This window comes from Trichomycterus rosablanca, chromosome 6 (genome assembly GCF_030014385.1).
Source record: "Trichomycterus rosablanca isolate fTriRos1 chromosome 6, fTriRos1.hap1, whole genome shotgun sequence".
Classification (NCBI taxonomy): domain Eukaryota; kingdom Metazoa; phylum Chordata; class Actinopteri; order Siluriformes; family Trichomycteridae; genus Trichomycterus; species Trichomycterus rosablanca.
Window position 1 is genome coordinate 4,809,803 of NC_085993.1, and position 13,476 is coordinate 4,823,278.

A 13,476-nucleotide genomic window follows, 5' to 3' on the forward strand; every position below is an offset into this window, starting at 1 on the left:
CGTAAAAGTAAATGTTATCTGTGAGATTCAGGCTGAGATAAGAATACGCTGTTACAATGGCTCACCGTTTTACCCGCCTGGGCATCCAGGAAGACCAGCACGAAGCAGTCGGTGAACTTCTGGTTGAGGACCGCCTGGAAAAAAGCACAGTGCTGTTTAACCAAGGTGAAATAAATGTAGTGTTTTTGTCTTTCACCGTTTCTATTTGCATTTAGGGTCAGATAGCATTACAGTCGCCAACGGGTCAAATAATAAGAGTCATTATTTAGATTGAAATAAGCAAATAATAAATACATGTCCTTGATTGGATTAATACAGCTGTAATTAACCATTTAATGGTTTGCTTTCTTTAAGGTCTGAATACTTGGGTAAAAATAAGCTGTATTTTTATTATCTTTTTTTTAAATAATTAAAAAAAATTTTTTTTTTGTAATTTTATAATCCTGATTGGGTCGTATCTACTCCTTGGTTGACGTGTTAAACTCAAAATTATTGGTAGATGATTTTAAGAAACGAGCCTTTCTTTTTTCTATTTTATTTATGCATTTTCTCCAATTTTTCTCCCAATTTAGTGTAGTCAGTTTATCTCCCGCTGCTGGTGGATCCCTGATTGCAGTCGAGGTGGGTATATTGCCACTCACACCTCCTCCAACCTGCGCGCAGCCCTTAGTGGAACCCTTTCCACCCATGCATTCTGCACAGGTGCCTCTCTATCTGCTAATCAGGGTCCTTTCACAACGTTTGAAGACCCCACCCACATAGTCCGGAGACGTGTCTGCTGCAGGCACTGCCAATTATGCCCGCTAGATGGTGCCCAGCCGACCGGTGGCAAAGCCGAGTTTCGAACCGAGGAGTGCTGACAAATCATCCATGAAAGTTGCAAGTTGCAAATCTCTTGTGATCATCTCAACTGTTTGGTAGAGACTCATTATACTGTGTGCACTAATAAAAAAAAAAGTATTAATTGTTTATTGTTGGTATAATCGCAATAAAATAAGAATCGCAAAGAAAATGATTTTTAAACGTTATTTTCTTGGTGAGATCATTAAAGGGTTAATAAGTTTCAACTGGTAACAGTTCTTTACTGATGCAATTCTTTTCCGTGTTCATGGAAGAGAAGCGTCAGATGACTGGAAGAGGGTTCAGAACTGTCTAATGCATTATTAAAACCTGGAAGAATCGTGGTGAACCATCAACCTCACAAGAAATGTGGCCGGAAAAAATCTTGGGATGAACACTTGGTAAACAGTAGAACTCACATCTATGTTTAATTTATTTATTAGGATTTTAACATCATGTTTTACACTCTGGTTACATTCATCATCAAGGTTCATCAGTTCAAGTTTAATATCAAACAGTCTTGGACAATTTAGTGTCTCCAATTCACCTCACTTGCACGTCTTTGTACTGTGGGAGGTCCCGGAGGAAACGCAGCCATGAGGAGAACATGAAAACCACACAGAAAAGACTCGAACCGCCCAACGGGGAATTGAACCCAGGACCTTCCTGCTGTGAGGAGACAGTGCTACCCACCAAGCCACCGTGCTGCCCCAGCCATGTTTAATAGTTAAAGTAAGATTATTTCCACATCCACAGTGTGACACTCTAAACTTAGGGACTAAACTGCTGCCTGGCTAGACAAAAGTGCTTGTTATCGAGGCTGATTAATAAAAGGCTTCAAAAGATCAGACTTTGGATCAATGAAAAAGGTCATATAGTCTGCTGAGTCCAGACTGACCCTATTCCAGAGTGATGGGTACGTCATTTTAAGAGAAGAGAAACCCATCATGCATAGCGCTCACAGTTCGATGGTCATGTTGACGCTCGGCAACGTTTAATGGCAATAAAATGACGTCAGCGATTACCTGAATGTACTGAATCCCACCAATGGATTCCAGAACCACACTGCTAAAATATATGGGGCTTAAATTGTGAAAAAGTGGTCCAGGGAGCAGGAGGAACAATTTGGAGAAGATTGAGTGGTTCCACTCTCCCATCATTGCTACAAGACCAAAATTTTTACATTTACATTTTCGGCATTTAGCAGACGCCTTTATTCAAAGCGACTTACAGTACTGTGACAGTATACGGTCTAAGCAATTGAGGGTTAAGGGCCTTGATCAAGGGCCCATCAGTAGCAACCTGGCAGCGGTGAGGCTTGAACCAGCGACCTTTTGATTACTAGTCCTGTACCTTAACCTCTAGGCTACAACTGACTCAAAATGAATGGTAATCAATGTTGTGATGTTACATAAAGTTGCTGAACGGCGAATGCGTGCCATAATCAATTAAAGACGGTCTAATGAAATATGAGGGTTCTTCAAAAAGTTTCCGCACTTTTTAAAACTCTTTATTAAGAATTTTAAAAACAAATGACGTCACTGTTCTACACCGTCACCTTTCGATGCATTTTTCCAGCGTCGTACCAACTTATTTTTCTCCCGATTTAGTGACTCAATTTTGTTCTCCTAATGCCATCAGCAAAAATTTATTTGGTTGAGCTCGTAGCCACTGATGCAGCGCTGCTTTTACATCATCATCACATGAAAATCTTCTTCTTCTTAAAGTGGTTCAAAAAGGTGAAAATCAGATGGAGCTATAACTATAAGCGCCTCTCAGTCTCTCAGACACGAGCGATTACTCTTCCTCCTACTACACCCTCATCGCTTATAACCGAAATATAAAAGTGAGGAAACTTTTTGAAGATCCCTCGTGTTAAGTGTGCAACCTTTTGGGGGGGCAGGCAGTGTAGACTACCTTCAAGATTTTCTTTCAAATGTAGGGAGTTATATGTGATATTTGCTGTTGTTGGAGACATGCGAGTCGTGTATGGAGTTAGAAATGTGTTACATTAGATCAACACCAACGAGGAATAAAAATCATGATAAAGCAGTTTACACTTCCTTTTAGTCTCTAATTCAGAGAATTATGCTGTGTTCAACCTCTTGACAGTTACTTTGGAGGAGACAATTATTCCACGTATGAATCCCATCAGAGACTTTAACGTTTTAGCGCCACATGGACATCTGAGCAAACCACAAAGGTCTGGCAGCGCTGAGTAGATTAGCCTCCTTCTTTTCTTTCACTGTCACCAAGTTCTCGCTGATTTTTCTTTTCATCTTTTAAAGAAAGTTACGAGTTTAATGAAGAAAACTTCAAGGTGACTCAAAGCTTCACGCTGATTAATGCTTTCATGCTAATTTTTTACATAAGCAGAAGTTTTTTTTCCCCTCAGAAATCTGATTAAGACGCCAAGCGTACAAAGAACATCAAACTGTTTCTGGGTGAAGGTCTTAAACACGCTGGGTTAGATACATGATATGGCCAAATGTATGTGGACACCCGACATCACAGAGTGCAAGTGTTTCAGCCACACCCGTTGCTAAGACGTGTAAAAAAGCAATCATACTCCAGTTTGAGCAGAAATGTGCCTCCGTGCACAAACCGAGCTCTATATAGACATAAAGGACGACCTCAACCCTCCTTAGCACGTTTGGGATGAATTGGAATGTCTATTCCAAGCCTTGTCATCCAGTCTCAGTGACTGACCTCATAAATGCTATAGTTAAAGCCCTACTAAATTCACAGGCGCCTCTATCCACCAATCAGGGTCCTTCCACAGCATTTGAAGACCCTACCCACATAGTCCGGTCATCCCTCCCGGCAGACACTGCCAAGTATGCCAATTCATGGCCGTGAAAATCACGCCACGGACCGTGAAACGAGCCTTTTCCAGTATAATATGCAATTTGCTGTGAAATTCAAACTTTAAGGTTTGTGTTTAGCGTTCTACCGTTTTTCATTCGCGTAGCGTTCAAGTCCCTCACGTTTACTGGGTATTCTGCATTATGAGGCGTCCTAGCAATCCTACGGCAATTCGGTTAGCAATCGCTTAGTCAAAATGTCCAAGGTGTTGAAATCTAAAGCAGCTAAAAACACGACACAAACTGAGTTTAGAAAAATGCCAACCAATTCTGTGGACGCAAGGGAAGGTGTGTGTCAAAACATGGACAAGTATTTTCATCTTTCAACTATTAAGGTAACTGTGCTGTATATTGCAGCTTCAATTTATTCTATCGTTCAGTTTATGAGTGTAATTTAATGACCATTGTGAAATGTATCTCTTTTGTTTAAAAATCTGTGTAATCTCTGATTTTTGAAAAACGAGGTCCGTGAAATCAAGCACATTTTCCCGTGAATTTAGTAGGACCCTTAGGTATAACGTTTTTGTGATTGATGACGCAACATAATGATGAATTTGCAAATCCGGCCTTAAAGGATCTGATCATATATGCACACTATCACACAAGGTGTCATATAATGGAACAGGTCTTGGTGCATGATCTCCTGATCTCCACTGCTGATTAAGGACAGCGAGACTGACACACGCCCCCTCCGAGAAGTGTGCAGTACCGACTGCATTTTTTCACCTGCACGAGGCGAGTTCATATGCGGATCAGCTTTGAGTACAGAGAGCCACACCCTGAACACATTATTCCTTGACTCTGTGCAGGCTTCATCAATCAGCCAATCAATCAGAGGTTGTAATTGCACCAGTTATGAGGTTCCTATTCAGCTCCCACCCTGTATGAACAACAGCCAATCATCGTTCATGTAGTCGCCCAGCCCAGCCGGATGGCAGAGCTGAGTTTTGAACCGAGTTCGAAATGTCAGCTCTGCTGTGCTAGTGTGTTTTACCACTGCGCCACCTGAGCAGCTACGCACGCCTACCTGGCTTTAGCTGAATCTGAGCATCACGTCAAATTAAATATCAGTATAAGAGTCTTTACATCCCGATCGCCTAGCAACAGTATTTTATAAGTACAGTACAATACAAGTATACTGTGTTCCCTTCCCATGTCATAGGCAAATATCCACCGGTTCCATCTGAACAAACCTTTAATGACGAGCTCTTACCAGGTACTGAATGCCGCTGTCGTCCACGAAGTGCCTGCAGCTCTGTGGGAAACGAGCCAGCAGCACTTTGATCAGACTCTGGTACCAGGCAGGACTCATGGTCAGGAAACAGTCCTGTCAACACACAGCAGCAGAAATCACAGATCACACCGAGTACTGACAGCTATACAGGAAAGAAAAGAGACACGGAAAATGTTTCTGGTGCTGAACTTTTACTGGACTTACTGAGCTTTAATAGTCTCACTGAGAAAATAATGTTTAATAAATATTTCTTTGCATTTCTTAGTTTCTTGGGACTAAACCAACAACAAACAATTCATATATTTTTATTAGTGCACACAGTATTTTTAATGAGCCTCAACCAAACAGTTGAGATGATCACAAATATGATCAACTTTTCATGGATGCTTTTCAACTGCTTCAAGTTGACACATAGGTTAGAAAAGCTGTTTTCTTAAAACCATCTACCAATATTTTTGAGTTTAACACGTCAAACAAGTAGTAGATATGGCCCAAACAAGATTTTTTTTTAAATACAGCTAATTTTACCCAAGAGGTTTTTGGTCTGTTGGTCCTGGATTCTGTAAAGCTGATTCGAGACAATGTTCAATGTAAAAAGCGCTATATAAATGAGTCTGCCTTGACTTGACTTGAACTTATTCTGTACAATACCTGCACATCTGGAGATTATAAAATTATTCTAATTCTAAACTGAAATGTTATATGCCGGAATAATTTTTGAAACATTTACATTTGCATATCAGAATATGTTTTTCTACCTCACCCATCATTTACTCAGTACCACGTACTGACCAACACTTGTCTCTAGTCTTGTTTGTTTTTTTAGGCCTTTTTTGTATTTACTGTACTGTTGTCTATCTGCACTGTGTATACTGTACTGTCTTGCACTTTTGTTCTATGTTACACCCTGGTCCTGGAGGAACGTTGTTTCGTTTCAATATGTACTCGTATATAGCTGAAATGACAATAAAGCCTCTCTTGAACTCTCTTGACCTATTTAGACTCAAAGTAAGATCAACCAAATGGTTGAGCAGATCATTAAAGGGTTAAGGTACTGAACCAGTAATCAAAAAGTTGCTGGTTCAAGCTCCACCACTGCCAGGATGCAACTGTTAGGCCCTTGAGCAAGGTCCTTAACCTTACAGGCTTGGATTGTATTTGGTCACAATTGTAAGTCACTTTGGACAACCGTGTTAACCTGTGTAAGGTTAAGGGCCTTGCTCAAGGGCCCACCATGGACCCTGGATGCTCTCAAGTTGCTGTATAGTTACAGTGTATCACGAAAGTGAGTACACCCCTCACATTTCTGCAAATATTTCATTATATCTTTTCATGGAACAACACTATAGACATGAAACTTGGATATAACTTAGAGTAGTCAGTGTACAGCTTGTATAGCAGTGTAGATTTACTGTCTTCTGAAAATAACTCAACACACAGCCATTAATGTCTAAATAGCTGGCAACATAAGTGAGTACACCCCACAGTGAACATGTCCAAATTGTGCCCAAATGTGTCGTTGTCCCTCCCTGGTGTCATGTGTCAAGGTCCCAGGTGTAAATGGGGAGCAGGGCTGTTAAATTTGGTGTTTTGGGTACAATTCTCTCATACTGGCCACTGGATATTCAACATGGCACCTCATGGCAAAGAACTCTCTGAGGATGTGAGAAATAGAATTGTTGCTCTCCACAAAGATGGCCTGGGCTATAAGAAGATTGCTAACACCCTGAAACTGAGCTACAGCATGGTGGCCAAGGTCATACAGCGGTTTTCCAGGACAGGTTCCACTCGGAACAGGCTTCGCCAGGGTCGACCAAAGAAGTTGAGTCCACGTGTTCGGCGTCATATCCAGAGGTTGGCTTTAAAAAATAGACACATGAGTGCTGCCAGCATTGCTGCAGAGGTTGAAGACGTGGGAGGTCAGCCTGTCAGTGCTCAGACCATACACCGCATACTGCATCAACTCGGTCTGCATGGTCGTCATCCCAGAAGGAAGCTGACGCACAAGAAAGCCCGCAAACAGTTTGCTGAAGACAAGCAGTCCAAGAACATGGATTACTGGAATGCCCTGTGGTCTGACGAGACCAAGATAAACTCGTTTGGCTCAGATGGTGTCCAGCATGTGTGGCGGCGCCCTGGTGAGAAGTACCAAGACAACTGTATCTTGCCTACAGTCAAGCATGGTGGTGGTAGCATCATGGTCTTGGGCTGCATGAGTGTTGCTGGCACTGGGGAGCTGCAGTTCATTGAGGGAAACATGAATTCCAACATGTACTGTGACATTCTGAAACAGAGCATGATCCCCTCCCTTCGAAAACTGGGCCTCATGGCAGTTTTCCAACAGGATAACGACCCCAAACACAACCTCCAAGATGACAACTGCCTTGCTGAGGAAGCTGAAGGTAAAGGTGATGGACTAAACCCAATTGAGCACCTGTGGCGCATCCTCAAGTGGAAGGTGGAGGAGTTTAAGGTGTCTAACATCCACCAGCTCCGTGATGTCATCACGGAGGAGTGGAAGAGGATTCCAGTAGCAACCTGTGCAGCTCTGGTGAATTCCATGCCCAGGAGGGTTAAGGCAGTGATAATAATGGTGGTCACACAAAATATTGACACTTTAGGCACAATTTGGACATGTTCACTGTGGGGTGTACTCACTTATGTTGCCAGCTATTTAGACATTAATGGCTGTGTGTTGAGTTATTTTCAGAAGACAGTAAATCTACACTGCTATACAAGTTGTACACTGACTACTCTTAGTTATATCAAAGTTTCATGTCTATAGTGTTGTCCCATGAAAAGATATAATGAAATATTTGCAGAAATGTGAGGGGTGTACTCACTTTCGTGATACACTGTACTTTGGACAAACGTGTTAACCTGTGTAAAGTTAACCATTTAATGGTCTGCTCAACCATTTGGTTGATCTTGCTTTGAGTCTAAATACTTGGGTAAAAATGAGCTGCATTCAACTAATCTTGTTTGGGCCGTATTAAACTCAGAAATATTGGTAGATGGTTTTAAGAAAACTGCCTTTCTAACCTGTATGTCAACCTGAAACTAGCAGCTGAAAAATCATCCATGAAAGTCCTTCATTTTTGTGATCAACTTAACTGTTTGGTAGAAAGTAATAAAAAAAAAAATACTGGCACCCAGGTGGCACAGCGGGATATTCCGCTAGCACAGCAGCGCCAACATTCTGAACTCCTCGTTTCGAAACTCGGCGTAGCCACCGGTCGGCTGGGCGCCATTTGGCGGGCATAATCAGCAGTGTCTGCAGCAGATTTAATTGGACACTGTATCTGCAGGGCAGGGACCGGACTATGTGTTGGTGGGTGGGTCTTCATACGCTGTGTAAGGACCCTGATTGGCGGAAGAGACGCCTGTGCAAAGGGCTGCGTACATGTAGGAAGAGGCGTGTACAGCGACGTGCTCTCCTCGAATGCAATCTGGTATCTCTCAGCAGTAGAAGACAAATTGAGTGCGCTAAATCAGGAGGAAAATGGGGATAAAAAAACACAGTGTGCACTAGTAAACAAAATATGAATTGTTTGTTGGTTTTGTCCCAAGAAACTAAAATTATAATTTTTAAACATTATTTACCTGGTGAGACCATTAAAGTTTAAATGGCCTTGCTCAAGGGCCAACAATTCCCCCCTAGATTCTGTCAAGTTGCTATGAGAACATGTTCACTTGACTACATCTCCAAAAGTATGTGGACACCTGACCAGATTAGACATAAAGGCTTTACATGTGCTATACAATTAAATTGGACTTAATACACAACAGAGTGGATCCCCGAAGTCGTGACACATTAACAATACATTCTGGCCACGTAGCTATTTATAGTTCATTAACATGGAGCTATAGGGGCGGCATGTTCATTTCGACTACAGCAGCTGTGGGATTGTACTCATTACACCAGCACAAAGTGTTAATTTACCACATGTGGCATCCAAAAACCAAAACTGCTGCACTAACACACCTACAGCAACATCTCAGCCCTGTGTGTGTACGACTCCAGATCGCTGGGGCTGTTGGGCACCAACAGTAACCGCTGTTCCACCGAGCCTCTCAGATCACCAAGCAATTATTCAAACGCCATCACGTCCATATTCGCCCTCATTCGAACTCTCCAAGATAAAATGGTGTGGGAAAAATAAAGTGCCCTCTTTCTAACTGGCACTGAATGATCTCACATCATTAAACGTAACCAGTGTAGAAACGGGACCAGTGTAGAAAATAAATGCACCTGGGCTACCTGAGAAACCTGTTCATCACGTTTTATTAGGAACGCCTGTTCAGCTAATCGAGCAGAACTAGGATTGATTTCATTAAACCCTAATATCAAAGTCAAGCAGTCACCTTAAAGTTTCTACAGGAACACTATGCTCCTAAGTCTTTACCAGGGTTGCAATGACAACTCATTTTTAGGGTTGAGGGTCTTGCTCAAGGGTCCAACAGTGGCAACCTGGCAGTGGTGGGGCTCGAACCAGCAATCTTTTTACTTACTAGTCCTGTACCTTAACCACTAGGCTACAACTACAGCTTTAGGTTTCAACCTAACCACAGCGAGAGCTCTTATCTCCCAATAATAGACACTCTGAACAGAGGCGAATTTACTGGAGTTGCCGCCTGCTGAAATTTTTTCAGGCGCTTCGTGACAAGTCATCCAGTAAGATGAATGATCGTAGAAAAACATCTAAAGAGCAGATACAGATGTTGGCTTTGGGTTAGGTAAGACAAGATCACCAAACTATTTGAAATGTTCTATTGCCAAACCAATTAAAAATGTACAAGCGGTGGTAGCGTGATGGTGTGGGGGTGCTCTGCTGTGTTGGAACTTGGAAAACAATAATTGATGAAAAATTGCCTCGTCATTTCTATATATACAGTGTATCACAAAAGTGAGTACACCCCTCACATTTCTGCAAATATTTCATTATATCTTTTCATGGGATGACACTATAGAAATAAAACTTGGATATAACTTAGAGTAGTCAGTGTACAACTTGTATAGCAGTGTAGATTTACTGTCTTCTGAAAATAACTCAACACACAGCCATTAATGTCTAAATGGCTGGCAACATAAGTGAGTACACCCCACAGTGAACATGTCCAAATTGTGCCCAAAGTGTCAATATTTTGTGTGACCACCATTATTATCCAGCACTGCCTTAACCCTCCTGGGCATGGAATTCACCAGAGCTGCACAGGTTGCTACTGGAATCCTCTTCCACTCCTCCATGATGACATCACGGAGCTGGTGGATGTTAGACACCTTGAACTCCTCCACCTTCCACTTGTGGATGCGCCACAGGTGCTCAATTGGGTTTAGTCCATCACCTTTACCTTCAGCTTCCTCAGCAAGGCAGTTGTCATCTTGGAGGTTGTGTTTGGGGTCGTTATCCTGTTGGAAAACTGCCATGAGGCCCAGTTTTCGAAGGGAGGGGATCATGCTCTGTTTCAGAATGTCACAGTACATGTTGGAATTCATGTTTCCCTCAATGAACTGCAGCTCCCCAGTGCCAGCAACACTCATGCAGCCCAAGACCATGATGCTACCACCACCATGCTTGACTGTAGGCAAGATACAGTTGTCTTGGTACTTCTCACCAGGGCGCCGCCACACATGCTGGACACCATCTGAGCCAAACAAGTTTATCTTGGTCCCGTCAGACCACAGGGCATTCCAGTAATCCATGTTCTTGGACTGCTTGCTTTCAGCAAACTGTTTGCGGGCTTTCTTGTGCGTCAGCTTCCTTCTGGGATGACGACCATGCAGACCGAGTTGATGCAGTGTGCGGCGTATGGTCTGAGCACTGACAGGCTGACCTCCCACGTCTTCAACCTCTGCAGCAATGCTGGCAGCACTCATGTGTCTATTTTTTAAAGCCAACCTCTGGATATGACGCCGAACACGTGGACTCAACTTCTTTGGTCGACCCTGGCGAAGCCTGTTCCGAGTGGAACCTGTCCTGGAAAACCGCTGTATGACCTTGGCCACCATGCTGTAGCTCAGTTTCAGGGTGTTAGCAATCTTCTTATAGCCCAGGCCATCTTTGTGGAGAGCAACAATTCTATTTCTCACATCCTCAGAGAGTTCTTTGCCATGAGGTGCCATGTTGAATATCCAGTGGCCAGTATGAGAGAATTGTACCCAAAACACCAAATTTAACAGCCCTGCTCCCCATTTACACCTGGGACCTTGACACATGACACCAGGGAGGGACAACGACACATTTGGGCACAATTTGGACATGTTCACTGTGGGGTGTACTCACTTATGTTGCCAGCTATTTGGACATTAATGGCTGTGTGTTGAGTTATTTTCAGAAGACAGTAAATCTACACTGCTATACAAGCTGTACACTGACTACTCTAAGTTATATCCAAGTTTCATGTCTATAGTGTTGTCCCATGAAAAGTTATAATGAAATATTTGCAGAAATGTGAGGGGTGTACTCACTTTTGTGATACACTGTATATACAGTGTATCACAAAAGTGAGTACACCCCTCACATTTCTGCAGATATTTAAGTATATCTTTTCATGGGACAACACTGACAAAATGACACTTTGACACAATGAAAAGTAGTCTGTGTGCAGCTTATATAACAGTGTAAATTTATTCTTCCCTCAAAATAACTCAATATACAGCCATTAATGTCTAAACCACCGGCAACAAAAGTGAGTACACCCCTTAGTGAAAGTTCCTGAAGTGTCAATATTTTGTGTGGCCACCATTATTTCCCAGAACTGCCTTAACTCTCCTGGGCATGGAGTTTACCAGAGCTTCACAGGTTGCCACTGGAATGCTTTTCCACTCCTCCATGACGACATCACGGAGCTGGCGGATATTCGAGACTTTGCGCTCCTCCACCTTCCGCTTGAGGATGCCCCAAAGATGTTCTATTGGGTTTAGGTCTGGAGACATGATTGGCCAGTCCATCACCTTTACCCTCAGCCTCTTCAATAAAGCAGTGATCGTCTTAGAGGTGTGTTTGGGGTCATTACCATGCTGGAACACTGCCCTGCGACCCAGTTTCCGGAGGGAGGGGATCATGCTCTGCTTCAGTATTTCACAGTACATATTGGAGTTCATGTGTCCCTCAATGAAATGTAACTCCCCAACACCTGCTGCACTCATGCAGCCCCAGACCATGGCATTCCCACCACCATGCTTGACTGTAGGCATGACACACTTATCTTTGTACTCCTCACCTGATTGCCGCCACACATGCTTGAGACCATCTGAACCAAACAAATTAATCTTGGTCTCATCAGACCATAAGACATGGTTCCAGTAATCCATGTCCTTTGTTGACATGTCTTCAGCAAACTGTTTGTGGGCTTTCTTGTGTAGAGACTTCAGAAGAGGCTTCCTTCTGGGGTGACAGCCATGCAGACCAATTTGATGTAGTGTGCGGCGTATGGTCTGAGCACTGACTGGCTGACCCCCCACCTTTTCAATCTCTGCAGCAATGCTGACAGCACTCCTGCGCCTATCTTTCAAAGACAGCAGTTGGATGTGACGCTGAGCACGTGCACTTAGCTTCTTTGGACGACCAACGCGAGGTCTGTTCTGAGTGGACCCTGCTCTTTTAAAACGCTGGATGATCTTGGCCACTGTGCTGCAGCTCAGTTTCAGGGTGTTGGCAATCTTCTTGTAGCCTTGGCCATCTTCATGTAGCGCAACAATTCGTCTTTTAAGATCCTCAGAGAGTTCTTTGCCATGAGGTGCCATGTTGGAACTTTCAGTGACCAGTATGAGAGAGTGTGAGAGCTGTACTACTAAATTGAACACACCTGCTCCCTATGTACACCTGAGACCTAGTAACACTAACAAATCACATGACATTTTGGAGGGAAAATGACAAGCAGTGCTCAATTTGGACATTTAGGGGTGTAGTCTCTTAGGGGTGTACTCACTTTTGTTGCCGGTGGTTTAGACATCAATGGCTGTATATTGAGTTATTTTGAGGGAAGAATAAATGTACACTGTTATATAAGCTGCACACAGACTACTTTTCATTGTGTCAAAGTGTCATTTTGTCAGTGTTGTCCCATGAAAAGATATACTTAAATATCTGCAGAAATGTAAGGGGTGTACTCACTTTTGTGATACACTGTATATATATATACAGTGTATATAAATATATACATAATTATAATTTACTATTTATATATATATATATATATATATATATATATATATATATATAGTGTATCACAAAAGTGAGTACACCCCTCACATTTCTGCAGATATTTAAGTATATCTTTTCATGGGACAACACTGACAAAATGACACTTTGACACAATGAAAAGTAGTCTGTGTGCAGCTTATATAACAGTGTACATTTATTCTTCCCTCAAAATAACTCAATATACAGCCATTAATGTCTAAACCACCGGCAACAAAAGTGAGTACACCCCTAAGAGACTACACCCCTAAATGTCCAAATTGAGCACTGTTTGTCATTTTCCCTCCAAAATGTCATGTGACTCGTTAGTGTTACTAGGTCTCAGGTGTGCATA

General features: G+C 42.6%; 1 protein-coding gene across 1 annotated transcript in view; it reads right to left on the reverse strand.

Moving 5' to 3' along the window:
- szt2 (SZT2 subunit of KICSTOR complex) overlaps positions 1-13,476 on the reverse strand; it is a 152,784-nt gene that overhangs the window by 3,439 nt on the left and 135,869 nt on the right. The window contains exons 73-74 of the mRNA XM_062997134.1: positions 4,918-5,031; positions 66-134 (exon numbers count right to left, since the gene is read on the reverse strand). Of these exons, the coding sequence (XP_062853204.1) occupies positions 66-134; positions 4,918-5,031 (183 nt within the window). The remainder of the gene's footprint in view (positions 1-65; positions 135-4,917; positions 5,032-13,476) is intronic.